The sequence below is a fragment of the Molossus molossus genome, unplaced genomic scaffold (assembly GCF_014108415.1).
Source record: "Molossus molossus isolate mMolMol1 unplaced genomic scaffold, mMolMol1.p scaffold_m16_p_19, whole genome shotgun sequence".
Classification (NCBI taxonomy): Eukaryota; Metazoa; Chordata; class Mammalia; order Chiroptera; family Molossidae; genus Molossus; species Molossus molossus.
Window position 1 is genome coordinate 43,085,735 of NW_023425354.1, and position 23,045 is coordinate 43,108,779.

Sequence of the window (23,045 nt, forward strand, 5' to 3'; positions counted from 1 at the left end):
CTGGCCAGTTTGGCTCAGCAGTTAGAGCGTTGGCCCATGGACCAGCGAGTCCCGGATTTAGTTCCCGCTAGGGGTGCACACCTCTGTTGCAGTATGTCCCCAGCCCCAGTTGGGGTCGTGTGGGTGGTGGCCACTTGATGTGTCTCTCTCACATCGATGTTTCTCTCTCTCCCTCTCTCCCTCCTACTCTATCTGAAGATAAATGCAAGAATGCCCTTGGGTGAGGATAAAAAAAATTAAAAATAGCCCTGGCCGGTTTGGCTCAGTGGTTGGAGTGTTGGCCTGCAGACCAGAAAGTCCTGGGTTCAGTTCCCGCTAGGGGCACATACCAAAAAATAAAATAAAAATAAAAATAAAAACCATTACTGTAGCCCTGGCTGGTGTGGCTCAACAGTTAAGAGTGTCAGCCCATGGACCAAAAGGTCTCAGATTTGATTCCTAGTCAAGGACAAGTACCTGGGTTGTAGGTTCAATCTCCAGCCCTAGTCGGGATCATGAGGAGGCAACAAATTGATGTCTTGCTCACAATGATGTTTCTCTCTCTCTCTATCTTTCACTCTATCTAAAAATCAATGGAAAATATCCTTGGGTGAGGATTAACAAAAAAATATAATAATAATAAAATAAAAATCTCTGAACCCCGTATCTCCTTAAGAAAAAGAACATAGCTCTTTTTCTCCGCCATCATGGTGCATGAGGTTGATTCTCTTTTGCCATGTCATTTCACTAGACTTTCAGGATCAAGAAGTTCCTGACTAAGAAACAAAAGCAGAATCAGCCCATTTCCCAGCGGATTTGGATGAAAACTGGTAATAAAATCAGGTACAGCCTTGGCCGGTTTTTCTCAGTGGTTAGAGCATCGGCCCATGGACCAGAGAGTCCCGGGTTCAGTTTCCGCTGAGGGCACATGCCTCGGTTGCAGTTTGTCCCTGGCCCCAGCTGGGGTCGTGTAGGTGGCAACCAGTTGATGTGTCTCTCTTGCATTGATGTTTCTCTCTCACTCACTCCCACTCTATCTGAAGATAAATGCAAAGGTATCCTCAGGTAAGGATAAAAAATTAATTAATTTTAAAAATCGGGTACAACTCCAAGAGGACACACTGGAGAAGAACCACACTGGGTCTATAAGGAATTACACATGAGAGATGGCTCACACATCTATGCTGTATCCAGGTTGCCTGCATGTTACCATATCACTGAGAGGATCACTGCTGTCTGGACTATTGGGCATTTTAATTGGGAAATTATTGGAAGCACAATTTTTCTCCATTGATTTGTTTTGTTTTGTTTTCTGCAGTAGTAGGTTGGTTCAGTAATAAATGTGAAACCTTAAAAAAAAAGGAACCTGGGTCCCTCCAGACTACAGGCCAGCGCTCCAACCACTGAGCCAAACTAGCCAGGGCCACAAAAAGTATTTTTATCTAATTGTCTTTGAAGTATTCATAGATCCTCTGAAAGTCCCTTAAGGCCACTGTTCTCTGTTTAGTTTTGGTTACAGAATTAACCAAATACTGTTTGGCATCAAACAAAATATTGTTTTAGTATTAACTAAGATACTATTTGGTTAACCGTTAATATTTCTAACCAAGTATTTCTATTTGGTTAGACATACAAAGAAAAATGTCTCTGGATTATGTCAAACACTTTTTAAAAGACATTTTTTATATTTTTCAAAAAGTCCTCATTTTTAAATCTTTGCTGAAAATTATTTATCAATATAAACAAGCACTTTTTCTAATTTCGTGCTTTTTTTGCCTTGTATTTTATTTAATCAGATTTGGAGGGAACTCTCATTTGCTCTGTGTGTGTGTGTGTGTGTGTGTGTGTGTGTGTGTTTTTATCCTCACCAGAGGACATTCTTGCATCTATCTCCAGACAGAGCGGGAGGGAGAGAGGGAAGAAGAGAGAGAGAGAGAAACATTGATGTGAGAGAGACACATCGACTGGCTGCCACCCACACAACCCCAACAGGGGCCGCGGACAAACTGCAACCATATGTACCCTTAGCGGGAACCAAACCCAGGACTCTCGGGTCCACGGGCCAACACGCTAACCGCTGAGCAAACCAGCCAGGGCGTTTGTTTGTTTGTTTGTTTTGTTTGTTTTTTTAAGAGAGAAAGGAAGGGAAAGAGAGAAAGAAAGAGAAACATCGATGAGAGAGAAACATCAATTGGCTTTGTCCTACATATCCCTCACTGGGGATCGAGTCTGCAACCTGGACATGTGCCCTGACTGGGAATCAAAACAGCAACCTCTTGGTCCATGGGTTGATGCCACACCAGCTGGGCTGCCTAATATATTTTTGCCTATCCCTTTTTCATTTACCTGTCATTTTGTTTTAGGTATGCCATATGTAAATGGAAAATAGATTTTATAGAGAAATTGCTCTCATGGTTCAACAAGTATTTATTGAATGTCTATTCAGAAATGTGATAACAGATTTGGTTGGTATTCTCTGAGTAATTAAAAAAATATATAAATCTTAAACCATCTTAAAACTTCTCCTCTGGTTCCTCAACGTCTAAACAATAAGGTCCATTCTATTTGTATGCTATGAAGGGCTCTTTGTGACCTGTTCTGTTTCCCTTTTAGTCTCCTCTTATTTTATTTCTCAATCTGCCATCCATTATCCACTTTAGCCCCATGTACATGCAGTTCTCCAGACTTACCATACCTGTCACGAAATTCTATTCTCTATACTTGGACTTCGTCTTCCTGCTTCTCTTCATCCTTCAGCATTCGGTTCAAAGACCCAGGGCCTTCACTAACAACAACCCTACATCATGCTGTGTCCTTCTTCAAACTTCTGTTTTCAATTGACTATAAAATACTCCACTTGAATATCCCACGGACTTCTCATATTCTATACACTGGGAACTGAAAACATCATCTCCCCTAAAGCAGCTCATCCCCCCCTTGGTCCCTATTTCAGTAAATGGTACTACCAACTATTGTCTCACTAATTTGAAATCCTAAGCACCATATTTGGCTCCTACTTCTTTAAAAAATTTTTTTCTTTATTGATTTTGAGAGAGAGATAGAAACATTGATGAGAGAGAACATCGACTGACTGTCTCCTGCATGCCCCGCCCTGGGGATCAGGCCCATATCCTGGGCATGTGCCCTGACCAGGAATCGAACCGGTGATCTCTTGGTGCATGGATTGATGGTCAACCACTGAGCCACACTGGCCGGGTTTGGCTCTTACTTCTTAATTTCCAACATGTCCTGCAATTCTATCCATGAATTTCTCTCAAATCCATCTAGTATTCTCTATCCCTGCTGCTTCTACTTAGTTAGGCCACTCATGTATCTAATCTGGATTATTAAAACCATTTTCTACTTATTTCCCTATACCTCCAGTCTTAATTCCTCCTGCAATCTATCCTCCACAAGGCTCCTAGAATACATCTGTCTTAACACAATTCTGAACATGTTATTCCCCTACTTTAAAACTTTAGTGGATAAGGACAAGGATGGGTAACTCTGAAGACACAAGAATTCTCCACACCATGTCCTTAAGATAAATTCCAGATTCCTCAATGGGCCTTATAAAGTACTACAAGCACAATCCTCCTCAGCCCCATCTCCTGTCATTTGTCCACCACATCCTAGGCATGTTGAACTTTGCAGTTCCCCTACTACTCAGTGCTCTGCACATGCCGCTCTCTCTGCCTGTAACACTCTTCTTTCTACCTGGCTAACTCCTACTCATTCTTAGAACTCAATAAAGACACTACTTGTTTCAAATGATTCTCTAAATCCCAAAGCCAGGGTCAGATTTCCCTTCTGTGTGATTCCACAGGTTCTGACACACTGAAGCAAATAAGGTTAACTGCTTGTTTATTTGTCTACTTACCCCACTAGTGTGTAAACTCCAAATATGGCAATGACTATGCTTTTCTTCTTTTTGTGTGTGTGTTTCTTTTCCTATTCTATTCTATAGGCAAAACATATATGAAAAACTGGACCGGACTCAAGGGGAGGAGTGAAAATTGGTGGAAGAACTACCAATAATTTAAGATATGCAGGTGACACCATTATACTGGCAAAAAGGAGCAATGATTTGAAACAACTTCTAATGAAAGTAAAAGAAGAAAGTGCCAAAGTAGGATGAACATCAAGACAAAAAGCACAATTGCAGAAGAAATACACAACTTTAACGTTAACACAAGACACTAAAATTGTTAAAGATTTGTTTGCTTTTTGTTCAGTCATCAATTCAAATGGAGACTGCAGCCAAGAAATCAAGAGAAAGCTGAGCCCTGGAGGGTTTGGCTTAGCAGTTAGAGCATCGGCCCGCGAACCAGAGAGTCCCGGATTCGGTTCCCACTAAGGGCACACACCTCAGTTGCAGTTTGTCACCGGCCCCAGTTGGGGTCATGTGGGTGGCAACCACTTGATGTGTTTCTCTTACATCAATGTTTCTCTCTCCCTCCCCCTCCTCTCCCTCCCACTCTATCTGAAGATAAATGCAAAAATGTCCTCCAGTGAAGATAAAAAAAATAAATAAATAAGAGAAAGCTGAGACTCAAAAGGGCAAAAATGGAAGAATTAGGAACGATCACCAAAAGTAAAGATGTATCATTAGAGACTAAAGCTAAGATCACCCACACCCTTGTATTCCCAATTACTATGTACAGATGTGAATGTTGGACAGTGAAGAAGGCTGACAGGAAAAAAATGGATTCATTTGAAATATGGTGTTAGAGGAAAGCTATAAGGACCCTGGACCACCAAAAAGATGAACAAGTGGGTCCTAGAGCTAATTAGGCCTGAAACATCACTGGAGGTAAAAACAAAACTGAAGCTGCTCTACTTTGGGCAAATTGTGAGAAGGTAGGGTTCTTTGGAAAAGACAACAATGCTGGGAAAACTAGAAAGCAGCAGGAAAAGAGGAAGATCAAATATGAGATGGACTGACTCCCTAACAGATGTCATAGGCATGAGTTTACATGAGCTGAGCAGGGCTACTGAGGATAGGACATTGTAGACATCACTCATTCATAGGGTCACCAGGAGTTGGAGCTGACGCAATGGCATGTAACAACTATCTACGTGTCTTTTTTGTTTATTATGGTTTTCCTAGAACTTAGCACAGAATAGTTAATAAATATTAAGTAGTACAAGCATTCATAATTGGGGCTATGTGCAACTTTTTATTGAATGAAGTAGACAAAAAAGCTTGGAAACCACAGTTCTGGGGCATTTGATATTAACTTTTGTGTATTGGAGAAGGGGTGGTGTGATGTCACAGATCACTTTGAAAATTCAATAAAAACTAAGGATTATTTCCCAGAAAAATAAATGTAAATATATGTTTGAAATACTTCTATGTGATTTCTATGGTATCTTGGTTCTTATGTTAAGTCCTGCCATAGGACATCTATTTCTAAAGCCAGAAGACTGTTAGAACAAAGACAGAGGTCAGCCGGATGTTCCTATTATTCCTTACCTTCCCTCTTCTCCACAAATCCTATTCCTCCTTCTCCCCATAGTTAAATCACCACACCTTTCCCCAGGCAGGCTTAAATTTCCATCCTCTGTGTAACTCCCATAGAGTTTAGGAATGCAGTCAAACATTTCCTTCTCAAGGAATGTTATCTATAACCAATGTTATTATAATCTCCCATACCACTGTCATAATCTTGGCCGTTTCCTGAAGCACTCATACTATTATTTTCTTACTTTTATTTATTTATTTTATCCTCACCCGAGGACATTTTTCCATTTTTTGTTCAGATAGAGTGGGAAGGAGAGAGAAGAAGAGAGAGAGAAACATCGACGTGAAAGGGACACATCGAGTGGCTGCCACGCGCACGACAAACTGCAGCCGAGGTACATGCCCTTAGCGGGAACCGAACCCGGGTCTCTGTGAACCGCAGGCCAATGCTCTAACTGCTGAGCCAAGCTGGCCAGGGCTATTTTCTTAATTTAAAAAAAACAAAACAAAAACACAACCTTTTAACTTAAATGTAGTGGTACCCTAAGTAATAATGTCTGTGAAATCAGTTTGATGTCATGGTTATTTTATTTTATTTTTTTTAAATCCTCCAAGGATATTTTTCCATTTATCTTCAGATAGAGTGAGAGGGAGGGGGAAAGAGAGAGAAAGATCAACGTGAGAGAGACACATCAATTGGTTACCTCCCACACAACCCCGACCAAGGCCAAGTACCAAATCACAACTGAGGTACATGCCCTTGACCAGAATCGAACCCGCAATTCTGGTCTGCATGCCAACGCTCTAACCGCTGAGCCAAACTGGCCAGAGCAATGTCATGGTTATTATCTTCCTGCCTCAAAATAACACACACTTAAAAAAAAAATTTTAGACCCTCACCAGCCACCAAGTTTTAAAGCACAACCCTAACATCTCTGCAGTTACTCAGGGATCTGTGCCAAGTAAGCAATAATTTGGACATTGGACAAGGGTTTTTTTAGAGCCAGAAGAAACTTAAAAACATTTGCTCCAATCCTCTCATTTTATAGATTAAAAAGTTGAAAGCCAAAGAAGGTAAGTGATTTGTCCAAGGTCAGATGAGATGCTTAATGAAATGTCTAGGATTAGTATTCAGTTCTATCAGTCTAGTACACTTTCCACTATACTGTATCCATTCAGATTACACTAGAATAACATGGTATCAAGAATTCTTTATGTTACCTACCTCACTCTTCCATTCAGATTTATATAAACATGTTGTTTAAAATCTGGATATTTGGTTGCCAGATATGCAAAGTCAGGAGGTTTGTCCTTGTATCTATTTCTTGCATGCATTGATTTACTCAGAGCCATCTTTAAAAAGAAAAAAAAGGGGGGGGGAATGAGTATATTTAGTTTTAAAAAATGTTAATGGGGAAAAACTGTGGTTGCTAAGTCAACACATCCTTACCAATCAAGTGAGAAAGTAGAAGTTATATTTTTTAAATGTACACAACAAATAAGAATATGAAAAGATGCTCAACATCATCTGTCATTAGAGAAATGCAAATAAAAACTACAATAACATACCACTTGGTTATTTTTAAAATTTTAGAAGAATAAATATTGGAAAGGATGTGAAGAAATTAGAGCCCTCAAGTATTGTAGGTGGGAACATAAAATGGTAAAATTACTATGGAAAAGAGTTTGATGGTTCTTTAAAAAGTTAAAACAAAGAATCACCATATGATTCAGCATTTCCACTCCAAAATATACGTAAAAGAACTGAAAGCAGGGATTCAAACACATATTTGCCTACCAATGTTCACAGCATCATTATTCACAACAGCCAAAAGGTGGAAACAACCCCAAGTGTTCATTCACAGATGAATAAACAGAATGTGGTATATATACACACAATGGAATATTATTCAGCCATAAAAAGAAATAAAATTCTGATACATGCTATAAAACAGACAAACCTTAAAACCATTATGCTAAGGGAAATAAGCCACACCCCAAAGGAATATTGTATTAAATTAAATATCATATTATCCCATTTATATGAGGCACCAAGACTAGACAAATTCATACAGAGAGAGTAGAATAGAGGTTACTAGGGGTTGAGGAGAGGGAAGAATGATGAGTTATTCTTTAAAGGGTACATGTTTTCTGTTTAGGATGAAAATCTTCTAGAAATGTATAGTCGACATTGTGAATATACTTAATGTCAGTGAATGGTATACTTAAAAATGGTTAAAATGGCCCTGGCCAGTTTGGCTCAGTGGTTAGAGCGTCGGCTCACAGACCAGAGAGTCCCAGGTTTGGTTCCCGCTAAGGGCATGTACCTCGGTTCCAGTTTGTCCCCAGCCCCGGGTGGGGTGGTGTGGGTGGCAACCACTTGATGTGTCTCTCTCACATCGATGTTTCTCTCTCTCACTTCCTCCCTCTCTCCTTCCCATTCTGTCTGAAAATGAATGCAAAAAAAATGTCCTCAGGTGAGGATAAAAAAAAAAAATGGTTAAAATGGGCCCTGGCCAGTTTGGTTCAGTGGTTAGAGCGTCAGCCTGCGGACCAAAGAGTCATGGGTGGGTTCAATTCTGATCAAGGGCATGTATCTCGGTTGTGGTTCAGTCCCAGCCCTGGTCAGGGTCATGCGGGAGGCAGCCAGTTGATGCGTCTCTCTCACATTGATGTTTCTCCCTCTCCCCCTCCTTCCCACTCTATCTGAAGATAAATGGAAAAAAATATCCTCAGGTCAGGATTAAAAAAAGGGGGGGGGGGTGTGTGCCCTGGCCGATTTGGCTCAGCAGTTAAGAGTGTCAGCCTGCGGACCAGGGAGTCCTGGGTTCTATTCTGGCCAAGGGCACATACCTCATTTGTAGTTCGACCCAGGGAGTTCACGTGGGTGGCAGCCAATTGATGTGTCTCTCTCATATTGATGTCTGTCTGTCTGTCTCTCCCTCTCTCCCACTCTGTCTGAACGTAAATATAAAAATATCCTTGGGTGAGGGTTCAAAAAAAAGGGACACATCTGTAACAAAAATTAATAATTTTTTTTTAAAGTCCAAAAAATAAATAAATTAAATAAAACCATTTAATGATTCAACACTGAAAAAAAATTTGGTTAAAATGGTAAATTTTATGTTATGTATATTTTGCCACAATAAAGAATGTGTACAGCATATGATGAACCGTTTTTTTTTTAATCAAGAAAACAAAATTGTAAAGTATCCCTTTAAAAGCATCAAAGTAGCAGAAGGTACTATAATCTACAGCCAAGAATATTATAACCAGAGGTTAATTTTTACAGTGGCCTTGCATGGACCGAATATTTTGTAGTGTACCAAAAATCACTTAAATTTTTAAAAACTTCTTATATTCCAATTTCCTTTATAAATGTCAGTCTTGTCACTCCTAGGTAGCTAAAACCAAATGAAAACAAACATAATTTGTCTTCTACTAGATTACAAAGAGGAAAAAAAGTTAATGCACTTATAGCAATAAACAAAAACTAGAAGAAAAGCCACTGGTAGTGGTTTAGTAAATCTCTAAGTAGTTGGTAATTCAAAAATATTTTAGAATACTACATAGCTCTTGATGGTAGGTGATTTTTATTTTTTTCATACCATTCTGCATTTTCCACGTTTTTAAATAATGAGCATTCATCTAAATAGTATTATGCACGCGAGAAACCTAGGAGTCATCTGATAGCTCTCTATCCCTCTCATATTCCAAGAAATCAACAGTCATGTGGATTTAATCTGCTAAATACCTCTCAAATCTATCAATTTTTCCCTATCTCCACCAATATAAGTCAATTACAAGTTACCTAGACTGCTATAACAGTCTCTTAATTGGTCTCCCTGAATCCACTTTTATTCTCTCCACTCCTTTTTCCATTTTGCAGTGATCATTTCCAAACACAAAACTCATTACATCCTACTCATATGCCCTCTTGCTCAAAACTTTACTTTTAAGATAAAGACAAAAAACCTTACTTCAGCATACAAATAAGGTCCAGCCTGGTGTGGGCTTGCCTATTTCTACACCAACAGCTAAGTCAGACCCCCAGAGCTCATTTTTCAGTCCCTCCTCGGTGGCAAAAGGGTCTTTACACATGTTACTCCTTTTGTCTATAACAGCGATTTTCAACCTTTTTCATCTCATGGCACACATAAACTAATTACTAAAATTCTGTGGCACACCAAAAAATACATATGTTTTGCAGATCTAAGACCAAAAAAAGGTATAATTTTGATTCATTCATACCGTACAGCTGTTGTTCTGTTGGCACACCAGTTGAAAATCGCTGGTCTATAATGTGCCCCCCTTTCTGATAAATTCCACTCATCCTTACTATCACACTTCAAGCATCTCTTCTTCAGGAATGTCTTTCCTTCTCTAATCTCCCCAGCTAAGTCATATCTCTTATAAAGTTCTCTAGCAATAAGCACCTTTTCTTTGCAGGCTTCATTTGAGATGTAATTTTATATAGTAATAAATCTGTTAACACTATTTCAGAAGGTTTTTTGACAGCTTTCTACACTGAAAATTTAACAACTATTTTCAAAAAAGAACTTTCTTCACCTAAGACCTTTCCAAATCATATATCCAATTGCCCACTAGACTTCTCACTAGGATGGCTCAAAAGTATTTCACGCACAACATGTCCAAAATTAAATAATTTCTACCCACCCCAAAATGGTCCTCATCTAATCTTCCTTATTTTGCTGAATGGCACCACTACCTTTGTTGTGGCATACAACCCAGAAATCTTTAGCATCCTCTCCACCCCACCTCCCGTTTTATTCCAAACACACCATGTCCTGAATACTCTCTATCTCCTAATTGTTTCTTGACCCTAATTACTCTTCACCCTTCACAACTCCACATCTCTAACCCAGGTCATTATCATCTTTTTCTTGGATTCCAACAATAGGCTCTAACTGATCTCTCTATAACCATCCTAGCCCCTGCAATCCACTTTTCACACAGCAGACAAGTCGTCCCTCCCCTATCCCACACAAATCTGAACCTTCTTTGCTAACTCCCTTCAGTGGCTTTCTAGAGCTATTAGGCTTTAGATAAAGTCTAAAATTCTTAACAAATATATAAATCTAGGCCTTGACTATCCCTCCAGCCTCATTTGTTGCCACTTCCCCCTTCCAGCACTATACTGGTCTTTCCATTTTTCTCCTTTCATTTACTCTGACATTTTAAAGTATGTTATCCTAGATGCATACGAACAATGCACAGGGCTCACTTAAGATAAAGACTGACCTTTGCTAAGAGAGCTATATGCCTGGAATTAACTACTCACTCTAACCTGCCCAGTGGAATTTGTGATAAAACCGTCTTATGTGGTTATTTTTGGTCACTGAGCTTGTCAGGCCTGCCATGTGGCCCCCATGAGCTTGTCAGGTTTATTATATAGATCCTTTTTCTTTAACATATGGCAGATTCATTTCCTACATTACTCAACTTAGTTGGTCAGAACAGATACAGGATGAGTCAATCTTTGCTAACCAAGCTCCTCACACAGGCAATGAGTTCTTAGCTAAATCTATCATGTCCCTCAGTTTAATTCAATGTCACCTCTTACCTGGCATCAGCATTGTCACTTTCTTCTCTCTAACCTAATTTACTTTCCTCTTCCTGACTCATCATGCTCTAGCTACATTGGCCTCCTTGTTATCAATTCTAGTACACTTCTGCCTCAGGACTTTTGTATTTGCTGCTTGGTCTGCATGGACTGTTCTCCCAGAAATACATACATAAAAGATACTCTGGCCTTGTTCAGGTCTTTGAATCAAATGTTCCCTTCTCACAGATGCCTTTCCTGAGTACCTTTACTTAAGCTTGCAGTAAGTGAACACCCTCCTGGTTTCCCTTACTAGCTTCTATCTTCCACGTAGAACTTACCTACTTGACGTTCCATATATTTACTTAATTTTAAAAAAATCTGCCCTTCCAATAGGCTTCTTGAGGAAAAATCTTTTGTCTATCTTGTTCACTGCGCTTTCCCAACACCTAAATTAGGGCCTACGAGAGTAGGCACTCAGTGTTTGTTGACTGAAAACACTGACATGTAACTCTTTTTACTGTCCAGGCTACTGAAACACAGCACTCTCATTCTGGGCAAACAGCCCCCTATCTTGACTCTCAAAGAAGCTCAGTCCTAGAGTTGGGGCTTTTTCTTCTAGTTCCGCCACTGCCAGTTCTCCATCTCTTTCACTCCTTCCATATTCTCATCTTACTTATTTAGCTTGTCTTCCCGCCTCAGCTTCGGATCTCCTCAGCCCCAGAGGTCTTCCCTACTACAACCTTAGTTCCCATTCTATTAATTAACTCCTTACCCCTAGCCTTCCCCCAACACCGCCACACACCCCATCTCCTATCGGATCTCTCTCCCTAGACCCCGAAATCAACATCTCACGGGCCCAGAACCCGAAGATGAGGAACCTGGGTGATACATGGGCTAAGTGAACTCGCACAATCGTGAAAGACAGTGACTTACCTCTGAAGGCAAAGTTCCAGCCAGAGCACCAATCTAAAGTGGGCCTCTAACCCGAGTCTCAAGCCATCTGCAACATGAAGTTCCTAGAAACGCAGATGTTACGCTCCAAGCGCGTCGCCATCTTGAGCACCAATCCAGCCTCGTGATTGGACGATCAAAATCTCGCGCAATCTGTTGTAGATTCCGAAGAAAAAATAAACTGTCGCGAGACCTGGAGTTTGGCTCCTTCCGACAGAAAAAGGGGCGTGGTAGCAAGCGGAGTCCTCTGCTTGAAGGCACGTGCATTAGAATCTGCTAGGTAACTTGTTTTTTACAAATATAGATTTTTGTTAAAAAGTTGCTTTCTGGGCCTCACTCCAGTCAGGAAATATGGGGCGAGGAGGGAGGGGTAGGGAAGGCTTTTGGATTTGATGGCGGGCAATTAGTGTTTAGTTTGTAACTGGTCTCTACTGCAATGTCTCATTTAAACGTCGCAGATAAACTGAAGAAAAAGTAGTCTCATTTACAGAGAAAGAACTGGGGATGGGGATTGTTTGTTCAAGATCTTACACCCAGATCACATCAAATTCACCTTCTTTGTATTTTTTCACCTGCCCCTTGAGCTGGAAGAGCTATTAAATGCATTTCATTTTTCTTTCCCACTCGGCTTTACTAATTTTTACCCTCTGGTCAGTAGAGAGAGCATTGGTCTCTCCATTTTACAGTAGAGATAAAAAGATAAATTACTTGTCCTGGCCGGTGTGGCTCAGTTGGTTGGAGTGTTGTCCTGTAAATCGAAAGGTCGCTGGTTTTATTCCTGGTCATGGAACTTGTCTAGGTTGTGGTTCCTTCCCAGGTTGGGGCACGTGCGGAAGGTAGCCAGTCCAGCCAGTCATGTTTCAATTTTACATGAGATCTCCCCCCCCCCCCAAATAAATAAAGGTAAATTGCTTTCAAAGGGTATACGATTAGTAACAAAACTAGAGCTAAAATCTCTGGACCCACATCTAGTACCTCTTTTCATTAAAAAAGCTTGCTTGGGCCCTAGTAATTAATGTAAAAGCTTCTGGCAAACTATTTTTTTTTTTTTTTTATCCTCACCCGAGGACATTTTTTCCATTTTTTGTTCAAGTAGAGCGGGAGGGAGAGAGAGGAACAGAGAGAGAGAGAGAAACATCGACGTGAAAGAGACACATCGAGTGGCTGCCACCCGCACGACCGACCAGGGCCGGGGACAAACTGCAACCGAGGTACGCGCCCTTAGCGGGAACCGAACCCGGGTCTCTCAGGACCGCAGGCCGACGCTCTAACCGCTGAGCCAAACCGGCCAGGGCGCTTCTGGCAAACTATTGCCCTGCAATTGGGAGACAGGGAGTAAGGAGTGGAGATCTCAGCTTTATGCAGAATTGAGTATATCAGTAGTAGCCCAAGGAAAGGTGAAGAGGTATTTTTATTAACTATTATGTAACAAACCACCCCAAATTGTATAGCTTAAAACATCTGCTGAGCTGGTATGGCTCAGTGGATTGAGCGTTATCCCATGTACTGGGAGGTCCCAGTTCCAATCCTGGTCAGGGCACCTGCCTCAGTTGTGGGATTGGGGTGGGGGTGGGGGGCGGTGCTTGCAGGAGGCAGCCAATCAATGATTCTCTCTGGAATGGATGTTTCTGTCTCTCCCTTCCCCTCTCTCTCTAAAAAAGTCAATAAAAACACAGTTTTTTAAAAATCCCAATATGGGCTGGTATTAGCCCTCCCCTGGCCATTCTTCTGCTGTACTTGGTTGGTAGTAACATCAACTGGGGGCTGGTTCAGCTGGAAAGACTGGTCCTCTTTGCTCCAGTAGTCTTAAATTCTCTCCCTCTCCTTGTGACTCTTCCACAAAATCTCTCCTGCAGAGTAGCCAGGCTTCTTACGTGGTGATTCGGGACTCCCAAAAGGGCAAAAGTGGAAGCTGGTAGGCCTTCTTAAGGCTTAGGCCCAGAACTGGGGCTTTCACCATATTCTCTTTGTTAAAGCAAGTCAAAGGGCCAGCCCAAATTCAAGAAGAGGGTGTAATGCCAGGGTACCTTCTAGGACTAAAAGGTATGGTTCACTGGGTCTGCCGTTGTAGCAGAAGACCACAGGAAGTTTTTCTGTCTTTAGTTGGTAGTGACTTTGGTACTGGTTATTTTTATGGTATTTAGTGCTTTCTTTTGGAAGAGTAAAAGAAAAAATGGCCTTGGAGGAAAGACTAGTAGGGTTGAAAATGGATTGTACTTAAAATGCTGGTGAATTTCTCTGTTACCTCCAGAGATCCAAATGCCCTGTGGGTCGAACCAAAGAGACCCTAGCTCTGCAGCCAGGGAATTTGGGCTTTAATCATGCCCCACCACTTACTTACCCTGTGATTATGGACAATTTACTTAAACTATTCAAGCCTTGGTTTGCTCAATATTTCAAAACCGAATAGTAATCTCATAGAGCTATTATGAGAATGAAATCAGATAATTCATATAAAACACTTAGTATGCTGGGCCAGTGTGGCTCAGTGGTTGAGCATTGACCCATGCACCAAGAGGTCGCTGGTTGGATTCTTGGTCAGGGCACATGCTCAAGTTGTGAGCCAAACCCCCAGTGGGGGGCATGCAGGAGGCAGCCAATTGATGTTCTCTCTCATCAATGTTTCTATCTCTCCCTCTCAAAATAAATAAATAAATAAATAAATAACAAAAATAAAAAAACACTCAATATAGTTTCTGGTACACAGTAAGCTATCATTATCATTATTATTACTAATACCACTAATATAATTCCTTATAACATCTCTGGTCACTTTCCTTTTTTTTTTTTTTTTTAATCTTCACCCGAGGACATTTTTGCATTTATCTTCAGATAGAGCGGAAGGGAGAGAGGGATGAAGAGAGAAAGGGAAACAATGATATGAGAGAGACATATCGAGTGGTTGTCACCCACACGACCCCAACCGGGGCCAGGGACAAACTGCAACCGAGGTATGTGCCCTTAGGGGGAACCAAACCTGGGACTCTCTGGTCCACGGGCTGACGTTCTAACCGCTGAGCAAAACCGGCCAGGGCTGAACTGTATACTTTAAAATGGTAATTTTGTGGTATGTATATTATGTTTCTTTCTTTTTTTAAGTCAAAGGAGAGAAACTAGTTGAGAGGGATTAAATATTTAAGAGAAGGAATATTGAACTGTGAATTATGTAAAGTTCCTGAGATGAGGGGAGGATACGAGATCCAAAGCACAGATGGTATTTAATTAAATTAGAATATAATAGTAGTAGTAATAATGATGATAATAATAATAATACTATTTGGTTGTTGAACAGAACCAAAAGCCAGACCCATGGTCTTCCACTGTGTTTTCCACCAACTCATTCCTCTCGACAACTGAGCTTAAGAATTTTTAAAGAAACATTAACACCTCCATGGGTTAAATAAGCAATTAGATAGTAATATACAAAAGCAAAGATGCTGGAACAGCAGAAATAAGCATTATTGATAACCTTAAATTAACCAAAGAACCCAAAATCCTACTTGTAAAATATTATGAAACTACCTGGATTAATCTCTTAAATACATATTATCTATGGCTGCTTTCACAATACAACAGCAGAGTTCAGTAGTTGCGAGAGAGAGACCACATAGCCTGCAAAGCCGAAAATATTTACTGTCTAGCCCTTTACAGAAAAAGTTTGCCAATTCCTTGTCCAGGGACCCTAAACTGGAAGTGTGTCTCTGCTTCACATTGATTCTCACCCTCCAGTGGGATAGACTGGGTTTATTCACATCACAGCAACATAAGAAAACGAGAATGTAAGCTACGATATCTCTTAAGGCCTAGGCCAACATAAATACAAGGAGTAGGGAAATATACTTCACCTAGGTGAACCACAAAGAATCTGTGATCAGTTGCAATCCACCATAGCAAATATAAATTGCCCTTTTGAAAGCTAATATAGCAATATATATTTTAAAATCTAAAATAGCCAATCCTAGAATATCTGTGAAAGGAAAAAACCTGATGACAGCAATTGCTTCAGCAGTGAAGAATTGATGATTGGGAGACAGGAGTAGGAAGGAGACTTGCAATTCAATAGGCCTTTTGAATTTTATACTAAGGGCATATTGAAAACAAATAAATGTGTATATTCTCCTAACCAGTAATTCCATTTTTAAGTTACGTCCCAGAGAAATGTACATTTACAGTGAGGTTGAGGTAGGTGTATTGATGTTCATTGTCACATTGTTTATAAAAGAGTAAATAAATGGAAACAACATAAATATTCCTCAGTAGGAGAATGAGTAAATAAGTTTGGATACATCAGTATTATGGAATGCTATATAGCTGTTAAAAATAAACCTCTAGCCCTGGCCGGTTTGGCTCAGCGGTTAGAGCGTCAGCCTGTGGTCCCGAGAGACCCGGGTTTGGTTCCCACTAAGGGCACGTATCTCAGTTGTAGTTTGTCCCCAGCCCTGTTTGGGTTGTGCGGGTGGCAGCTACTCGATGTGTCCCTTTCACGTCGATGTTTCTCTCTCTCTCCCTCTCACTCTATCTGAGCAAAATATCAAAAAATGTCTGCGGGTGAGGATAAAAAAAATAAAAATAAAAATAAATAAACCTCTATTGCCAGGCCGGTGTACCTCAGTGGTTGAGGATCAATCTGTGCATCAAGAGGTTGCCAGTTTGATTCCAGGTTAGGGCACATGCACGACTTTGGGATTTAATCCCCAGCAGGGGGCATGCAGGAGACAGTCAATCAATGTTGATGTTTCTCTTATCAATGTTTCTATCTCTCTTTACCTCTCCCTTTCTTTCTGGCCAGTTTGGCTCAGTGGTTAGAGCGTTGGCCTACAGACCAGAGAGTCCTGGGTTTAGTTCAAACTAAGGGCACGTACCTCGGTTGCAGTTTGTCCCCGGCCCTGGTCTGGGTCGTGTGGGTGGCAGCTGCTCAGTGTGTCTCTCTCACATCGATGCTCCCCCCCCACACACTCTATCTGAAGATAAATGCAAAAATGTCCTCAGGTGGGGATAAAAAAAAAAACTAGCCATAGGAAAAGAGCTAAAAGAAAAAACCCTAAACTGACAACAGTAGTTACTTTGGGGAGACTAAGTTGGAATGTTAGCTGTGGAGCATGAACATTTTTAATGTTTTGTGTATTATTTAAGTGTTTTATAATGATGATGAATTAATTAATAGTTGTACAATTTAAAATAATAAAAACCAAATTAGTTTTGTCAAAAATCCACAGCCTGAAAACTCAAGCAGGAAAAGACAATTTAGAGGAGACACAAAGTTGGATAATATAAGATAAAGATAGACGCAAAAGCTTCAACTCTGTTTAGTGGGAGTTCCAGAAGGTGAGAACACAGAATAAAAGAATGGAAGAACCCTGGCTGGTGTGACTCATTTGGTCGGGGTATCCTCCTGTGCACAGAAAGGGCTTGGGTTCAATTCCCATCAGTGAACATAGCAGGTTTCAGGTTGATCCCCGGTCAGGGTAAGTACGGGAAGCCATGGATTGATGTTTCTCTCTTTCTCTCTCTCTCTCTTTCTCTCTTCCTCTTTCCCTAAAAATCAATGAAAGCATATCCTCGAGTGAGGATTAAACAACAACAACAAAACCCCACAAAAGAATGGAAGAAAATGTCCTGAAGCTGAGAAAGATAGAAGTCTTCAAATTAAAAGAGTTCATTGTGGCCCTGGCCGGTTTGGCTCAGCGGTTAGAGCGTTGGCCTGCGGTCCGGAGAGACCCGGGTTCGGTTCCCGCTAAGGGCACGTACCTTGGTTGCAGTTTGTCCCCGGCCCTGGTTGGGTCGTGTGGGTGGCAACCACTCGATGTGTCGCTTTCACGTCGATGTTTCTCTCTCTCTCCCTCTCACTCTATCTGAACAAAATATCGAAAAATGTCCTCGGGTGAGGAAAAAAAAAAAAAAAAAAAAAAAAACGAAAAGAGTTCATTGTGGCCCTGGCTGGTTTGGCTCAGCAGTTAGAACATGGGCCCTTGGACCAAAGAGTTGAGGGTTGGATTCTGGTCAAGGGCACATACCTCGGTTGTGGTTCTGTCCCCGGCCCTGGTAGGGGCCATGTAAGAGGCAACCAATTGATGTGTCTCTCTTATACCAATGTCTCTGTCTCTGTCTCTGTCTCTCTCTCTCTCTGTCTGTCTCTCTCTCTCCCCCCCTCTCACTCTGTCTGAAAATAAATGGAAACATATTCTTATAAAAAATAAAATAAAAGAGTTCACTATGTACCAAACTGAATGAATTTTAGAAGACCCACACCAGCCCTGGCTGGTTTGGCTCAGCAGTTAGAGCATCAGCCCTCACACTGAAGAGTCTCTGGTTCCATTCCTGGTCAGGGGCACTTACCCTGGGTTGCAGGTTCAATTCCCAGCCCAATTGGGGTCGTTTGGGAGACGAACTGATTTGTCTCTCGCATCGATGCTTCTCTTTCCCTCTTCCTTTATCCCACTCTATCTGAAAATTGATGGAAAAATATCCTCAGGTAAGGATTTAAAAATATAAAAGACCCACACCAAGTCGAGTTTTTAGAGTGGTCCCTAATACAATATGATTGGCTTCCTTCTAAGGAGAGGAGATTAGGTCACAGACAATGCAGAGGGACAACCATGAAAGACACAACAAGAAGGTGCCCGTCTGTGAGCCAAGGAGAGGCGTCAGAAGAAACCAAACCTGCTGACACCTTCATCTTGGACTTCCAAGCCTCCAGAATTGTGAGAAAATAAATGTCTGTTGTTTAAACTACCTAGTCTGTGGTATTTTGTTGTGGACGCCCTAGCAAACTAATATAAGCTTCCTTGGTTATGTTTATTAATAAGTATCTTATACTTTTTTTTTTAATCCTCACTTAAGGATATTTTTCTATTTATTATCAGATAGAGTGGGTGGGAGGGAGGGAGAGAGAGACAGACAGAGAGAAACATCGATGTGATAGAGCCATATCAACTAGTTGCCTCCCACACGACCCCAACCAGGGCCAAAGACAAATCGCAACCGAAGTATGTGCCCTTGACCAGAATCGAACCCATGACTCTTTGGTCAGGGGGCCGACGCTCTGCCACTGAGCCAAACTGGCCAGGGCTGTTTTTATTGATTTTTTAGAGAGAAAGAAAGGGGAAGGAGTGATAGAAACATCAATTGGCTGCCTCCTGTATGCCCCCCACTGGGGATTGGGCCCACAACCTGGGCATATGCCCTGGCCAGGAATTGAACCAGTCATTTCCTGTGAGCGATTTCCTGTACATGGGGCCAATGCTCAAGCCACTGAGCCACGTTGTTCGTGCTATGTTCAACTTTTTAAATTAATGACTGTAGCATTTTATATTCGATCAGCAGTGTATGTGTGTTTCAACTTTTATTATAAAAATAATGAATGTGCATATTTAAAAAAAAATACTGCTACAGGCTTATGGCAAAATACAATAATCCTTTAGCCATACCACTGTACTGTTCCCCAGGGACAACTACTTTTAATTCTTTTAATTTTTTCCCTTGTTTTTTTAAAAAAAATATGTTTTTATTACTTTTAGAGAGGAAGGGAGAGAGAGAGAGAAACATCAATCGGTTGCCTCCTGCACATCCCCTATTTGGGATCCAGCCTGCAACACGGGCATGTGCCCTGACCAGGAATCAAACCGGCTACTTTTTGGTACATGGGACAATGCTCAACCAACTGAGCCACACAGGCCAGGGCTCCCTTGTTTTTAACCATATTTTTAAATAATATACATAGTTCATCAATTCTAGGCATTGCATTATGCTCTCTTCAGTACTCTATGTTTTCTTTTCTGTACAACTTTTTGGTTTTCCTGAAATTATCATTTATCACTCTGGCCGGTTTGGCTCAGCAGTGAGCATGTCAGCTTTCGAACCATAGAGTCCCGGGTTCAGTTCCCGCTAAGGGCACGTGCATCAGTTGCAGTTTGTCCCCGGCTCCAGTTGGAGTTGTGTGGGTGGCAACCACTTGATGTGTCTCTCTCACGTCGATGTTTCTCTTTTTCTCTTCCTCCATCTCTTTCTCCTACTCTATCTGAAGATGGATACAAAAAAAATTATCATTTGTCATATTTTCATTTGCTTAGTTTTCTGTGTGCCTGTCTCTATTTCACTACTTTTCTGCAAATGCTCCAAATAAATACCTCTCTGATTCTTGATGTTTTGTATTTGGCCTGTTTTTCCTGTTTTCTATTTAGAAGTGCTTAGGATCTTCTTTTTATTTCTGGTGTTCTGAAATTTAATAACTAATTTTTGCATTGTTTTTTGTTGTGCTAGCCTTTTAAAAAAATATTTTTTCTTTATTGATTTTAGAGAGAGAGGAAGAGAGAGGGAAACATCGATGAGAAAGAACATCGATTGACCGCCTCCTGCATGACCCCCACTGGGGATCAGGCCCACAACCTGGGCATGTGCCCTGACCAGGAATTAAACCCGTAACATGGGTTGATGCTCAACCAGTGAGCCACTTCAGCCAGGCTGTGCTAGCCTTTTGGTGAGCTCTTTTTTTTTTTTTTTCAATCCTCAACCCGAGGACATTTTTTCCATTTTTGGTTCAGATAGAGTGGGAGGGAGAGAGAGAGAGAGAGAAACATCAATGTGAAAGGGACACATCGAGTGGCTGCCACCTGCATGACCAACCAGGGCCAGGGACAAACTGCAACCGAGGTACATGCCCTTAGCGGGAACCGAACCCGGATCTCTCAGGACCGCAGGCCAACGCTCTAACCGCTGAGCCAAACTGGCCAGGACTTGGTGAGCTCTTTTAATCTGAAAACTCAGGCTCAGATCTGGAAAGTTTTCCTGTAGTATTTCATTTGATAATTTAAAGATATTTGTTGTTAGGACTTGTTGAATAATCTAAACCAGCTCCTTTAAAAATATCCAGCAAATGCTTCTGGATGTTTCTGTATTTTTTGTTTCATTGTGTTTTCCTGATTGTAAAGATAATACCTACTTATGTAGAAAATTCAAACAAAAGTGGAAACTGTATAATTGAACATGCTTTAAAATTTTTAAAAAAAAATATGTTTCTTATTGCCTCGCTGGTATGGCTCAGTGGTTGAGTGTCAACCGATGCACCAAGAGGTCACCAGTTCAATTCCCGGTGAGGCCACATGCCCAGGTTGTGGTCCCAATCCTGGTGAGGAGCATGCAGGAGGCAGTCAATCAATGTTCTTTCTTTTTTTTTTTTTTTGGTATGTGCCCCTAGTGGGAACTGAACCCAGGACTCTCTGGTCCATAGGCCTATGCTCCAACCACTGATACAAAACCGGCCAGGGCAATCGATGTTCTTTCTCAGTGATCTTTCCATCTGTCTCTCCCTCTCTCTCTCAAAATCAATAAAGAAAAAAATTTTAAGAAAAAAAATGTTCTTTATTGATTTTATTAGAGAGAGAGGAAGGGAGAGAGAGATAGAAACACCTATATGAGAGAAGTACATCGATTGGTTGCCTCCTGCATGCCCCTATCGGGGATCGAGCCTGCACCCGGGCACGTGCCCTGACCAGGAATCGAACTAGGACCCCTCAGTCCATGCTTGCACTCAGGCATGTCCCTGTCTCCCTGCGTGCCCTGGTTTTCTTCATTTTTCTGTACTCAATCCACTGAGCTACACTGGCTGGGCTGAACATGCTTTTTAAAGATTCAGTGAAAGTAGAGATGCGGATCCCCTGGCAAGGGGCAGGGAAACACCTGATTGGTGGTGTTATTCTTAAATCAATCAGGGGCAAAGTAGACATACAGTCCTTCATTTATCCTAGCTCGATGCCTGTGATGGTTGCCGGAACTCTTTCATCCTGGGGCACATTAAAAAAAAAATTTTTTTTTTAAAGTCCTGGCTGGGATGGCTCAGTTGGTTGGCGTATCATTCTGTAAACAAGAAAGTGGTGGGTTAAATTCCCAGTCAGGGCACATGCAGGAAGCAGGTGATCAGTGTTTCTCTCTCTCTCTCTCTAAAATCAAGAAAGAAGGAAAGAAGGAAGGGAGAGAGGGAGGGAGGGAAGGAAGGAAGGAAGGAAGGAAGGAAGGAAGGAAGGAAGGAAGGAAGGAAGGAAGGAAGGAAGGAAGGAAGGAGAGAGAAAGAAAGAAAATGAAAAGAGGCAATAATAGATAATAAATGGGAACATGGGCCTCTTCCCATGCTCCAACTCTCTCTCTCACCATGTGGGAATATAATGAAGGCCATCTGTAAGCATACTGTGAGACCTTGGGAACCTGGCTAGCAACTTGGTCTAAAAAAGGCCAAAGAGAAACTGCTTCTAGATGTGAGCCTGGATTGTAAACACCTAGTGTTTTGATCTCACACAGCTTGCACTCAGGCATGTCCCTGTCCCCCTGCATGCCCTGGTTTTCATCATTTTCTGTACTCTATAAAACTTGTATTTGAAAATTCTGGGCAAAACAATAGCACCAGCCAGCTGCCCCTGGTGTGGCCCATCCACAGGCCAGATGGACTTGGTGGGACAACTTCACTGGTGGCAACCATTGTGGTGGTAAACCTCACCAATTAGCTGCCACCACTATACACGTAACTACGAATAAACCCATGTCTTTCACAGCTAGTCCACTGGGTTATTTATTTAGAATCCACAAACAATATGCTTTGGTTTTCTGGGACCTCAGCACTTTGTATAACATAAAACAAAAAGTCACTTTGAATAGTTGCATAGCATTCTATTGGAAAGATACACCATTATATTATTGGACCAGAACCCCACTGGCAAGCAGCTGTTTTCAGATTCTCTTTACTGTAAACAATGCTGGGGTGCACATCTTTTTTGTTTTTTTTCCTTTATTGATTTTAGAGAGGAAGGGAGAGGGAAAGAAAGATAGAAACATCAGCTACTAAGAAAACACATAATATCTAACGTGATTGCAAGTGGCCTGACATGTAGGGAGAAGATTATTTTGAAAGGTAGGCAGGAATTTCAAAATCATAGAAAGTTAGAAAGATTTAGTTGATGTAGGAACAAATGACTCTGCACTTTAATTTCCCTGATTGCATCTCAGATTATGACCCATCACTATGACTCATCACTATGACCCAATAGTCTGAAGAAAGAATTAAAGAATGTATGCTTGTAAACTTATACTTAGGAAAAA

The 23,045-nt window shown here is 41.2% G+C and overlaps 1 protein-coding gene and 1 pseudogene across 1 annotated transcript in view; one reads left to right on the forward strand and one right to left on the reverse strand.

Moving 5' to 3' along the window:
• METTL16 (methyltransferase like 16) overlaps positions 1-12,047 on the reverse strand; it is a 59,277-nt gene extending 47,230 nt beyond the window's left edge. The window contains exons 1-2 of the mRNA XM_036269389.1: positions 11,943-12,047; positions 6,669-6,796 (exon numbers count right to left, since the gene is read on the reverse strand). Coding sequence (XP_036125282.1) covers positions 6,669-6,796 — 128 coding nt within the window. The 5' untranslated portion in view covers positions 11,943-12,047. The remainder of the gene's footprint in view (positions 1-6,668; positions 6,797-11,942) is intronic.
• A 9,561-nt stretch (positions 12,048-21,608) lies between these two features.
• On the forward strand, positions 21,609-21,752 carry LOC118635160 (annotated as a pseudogene).
• Positions 21,753-23,045: the final 1,293 nt, after the last annotated feature.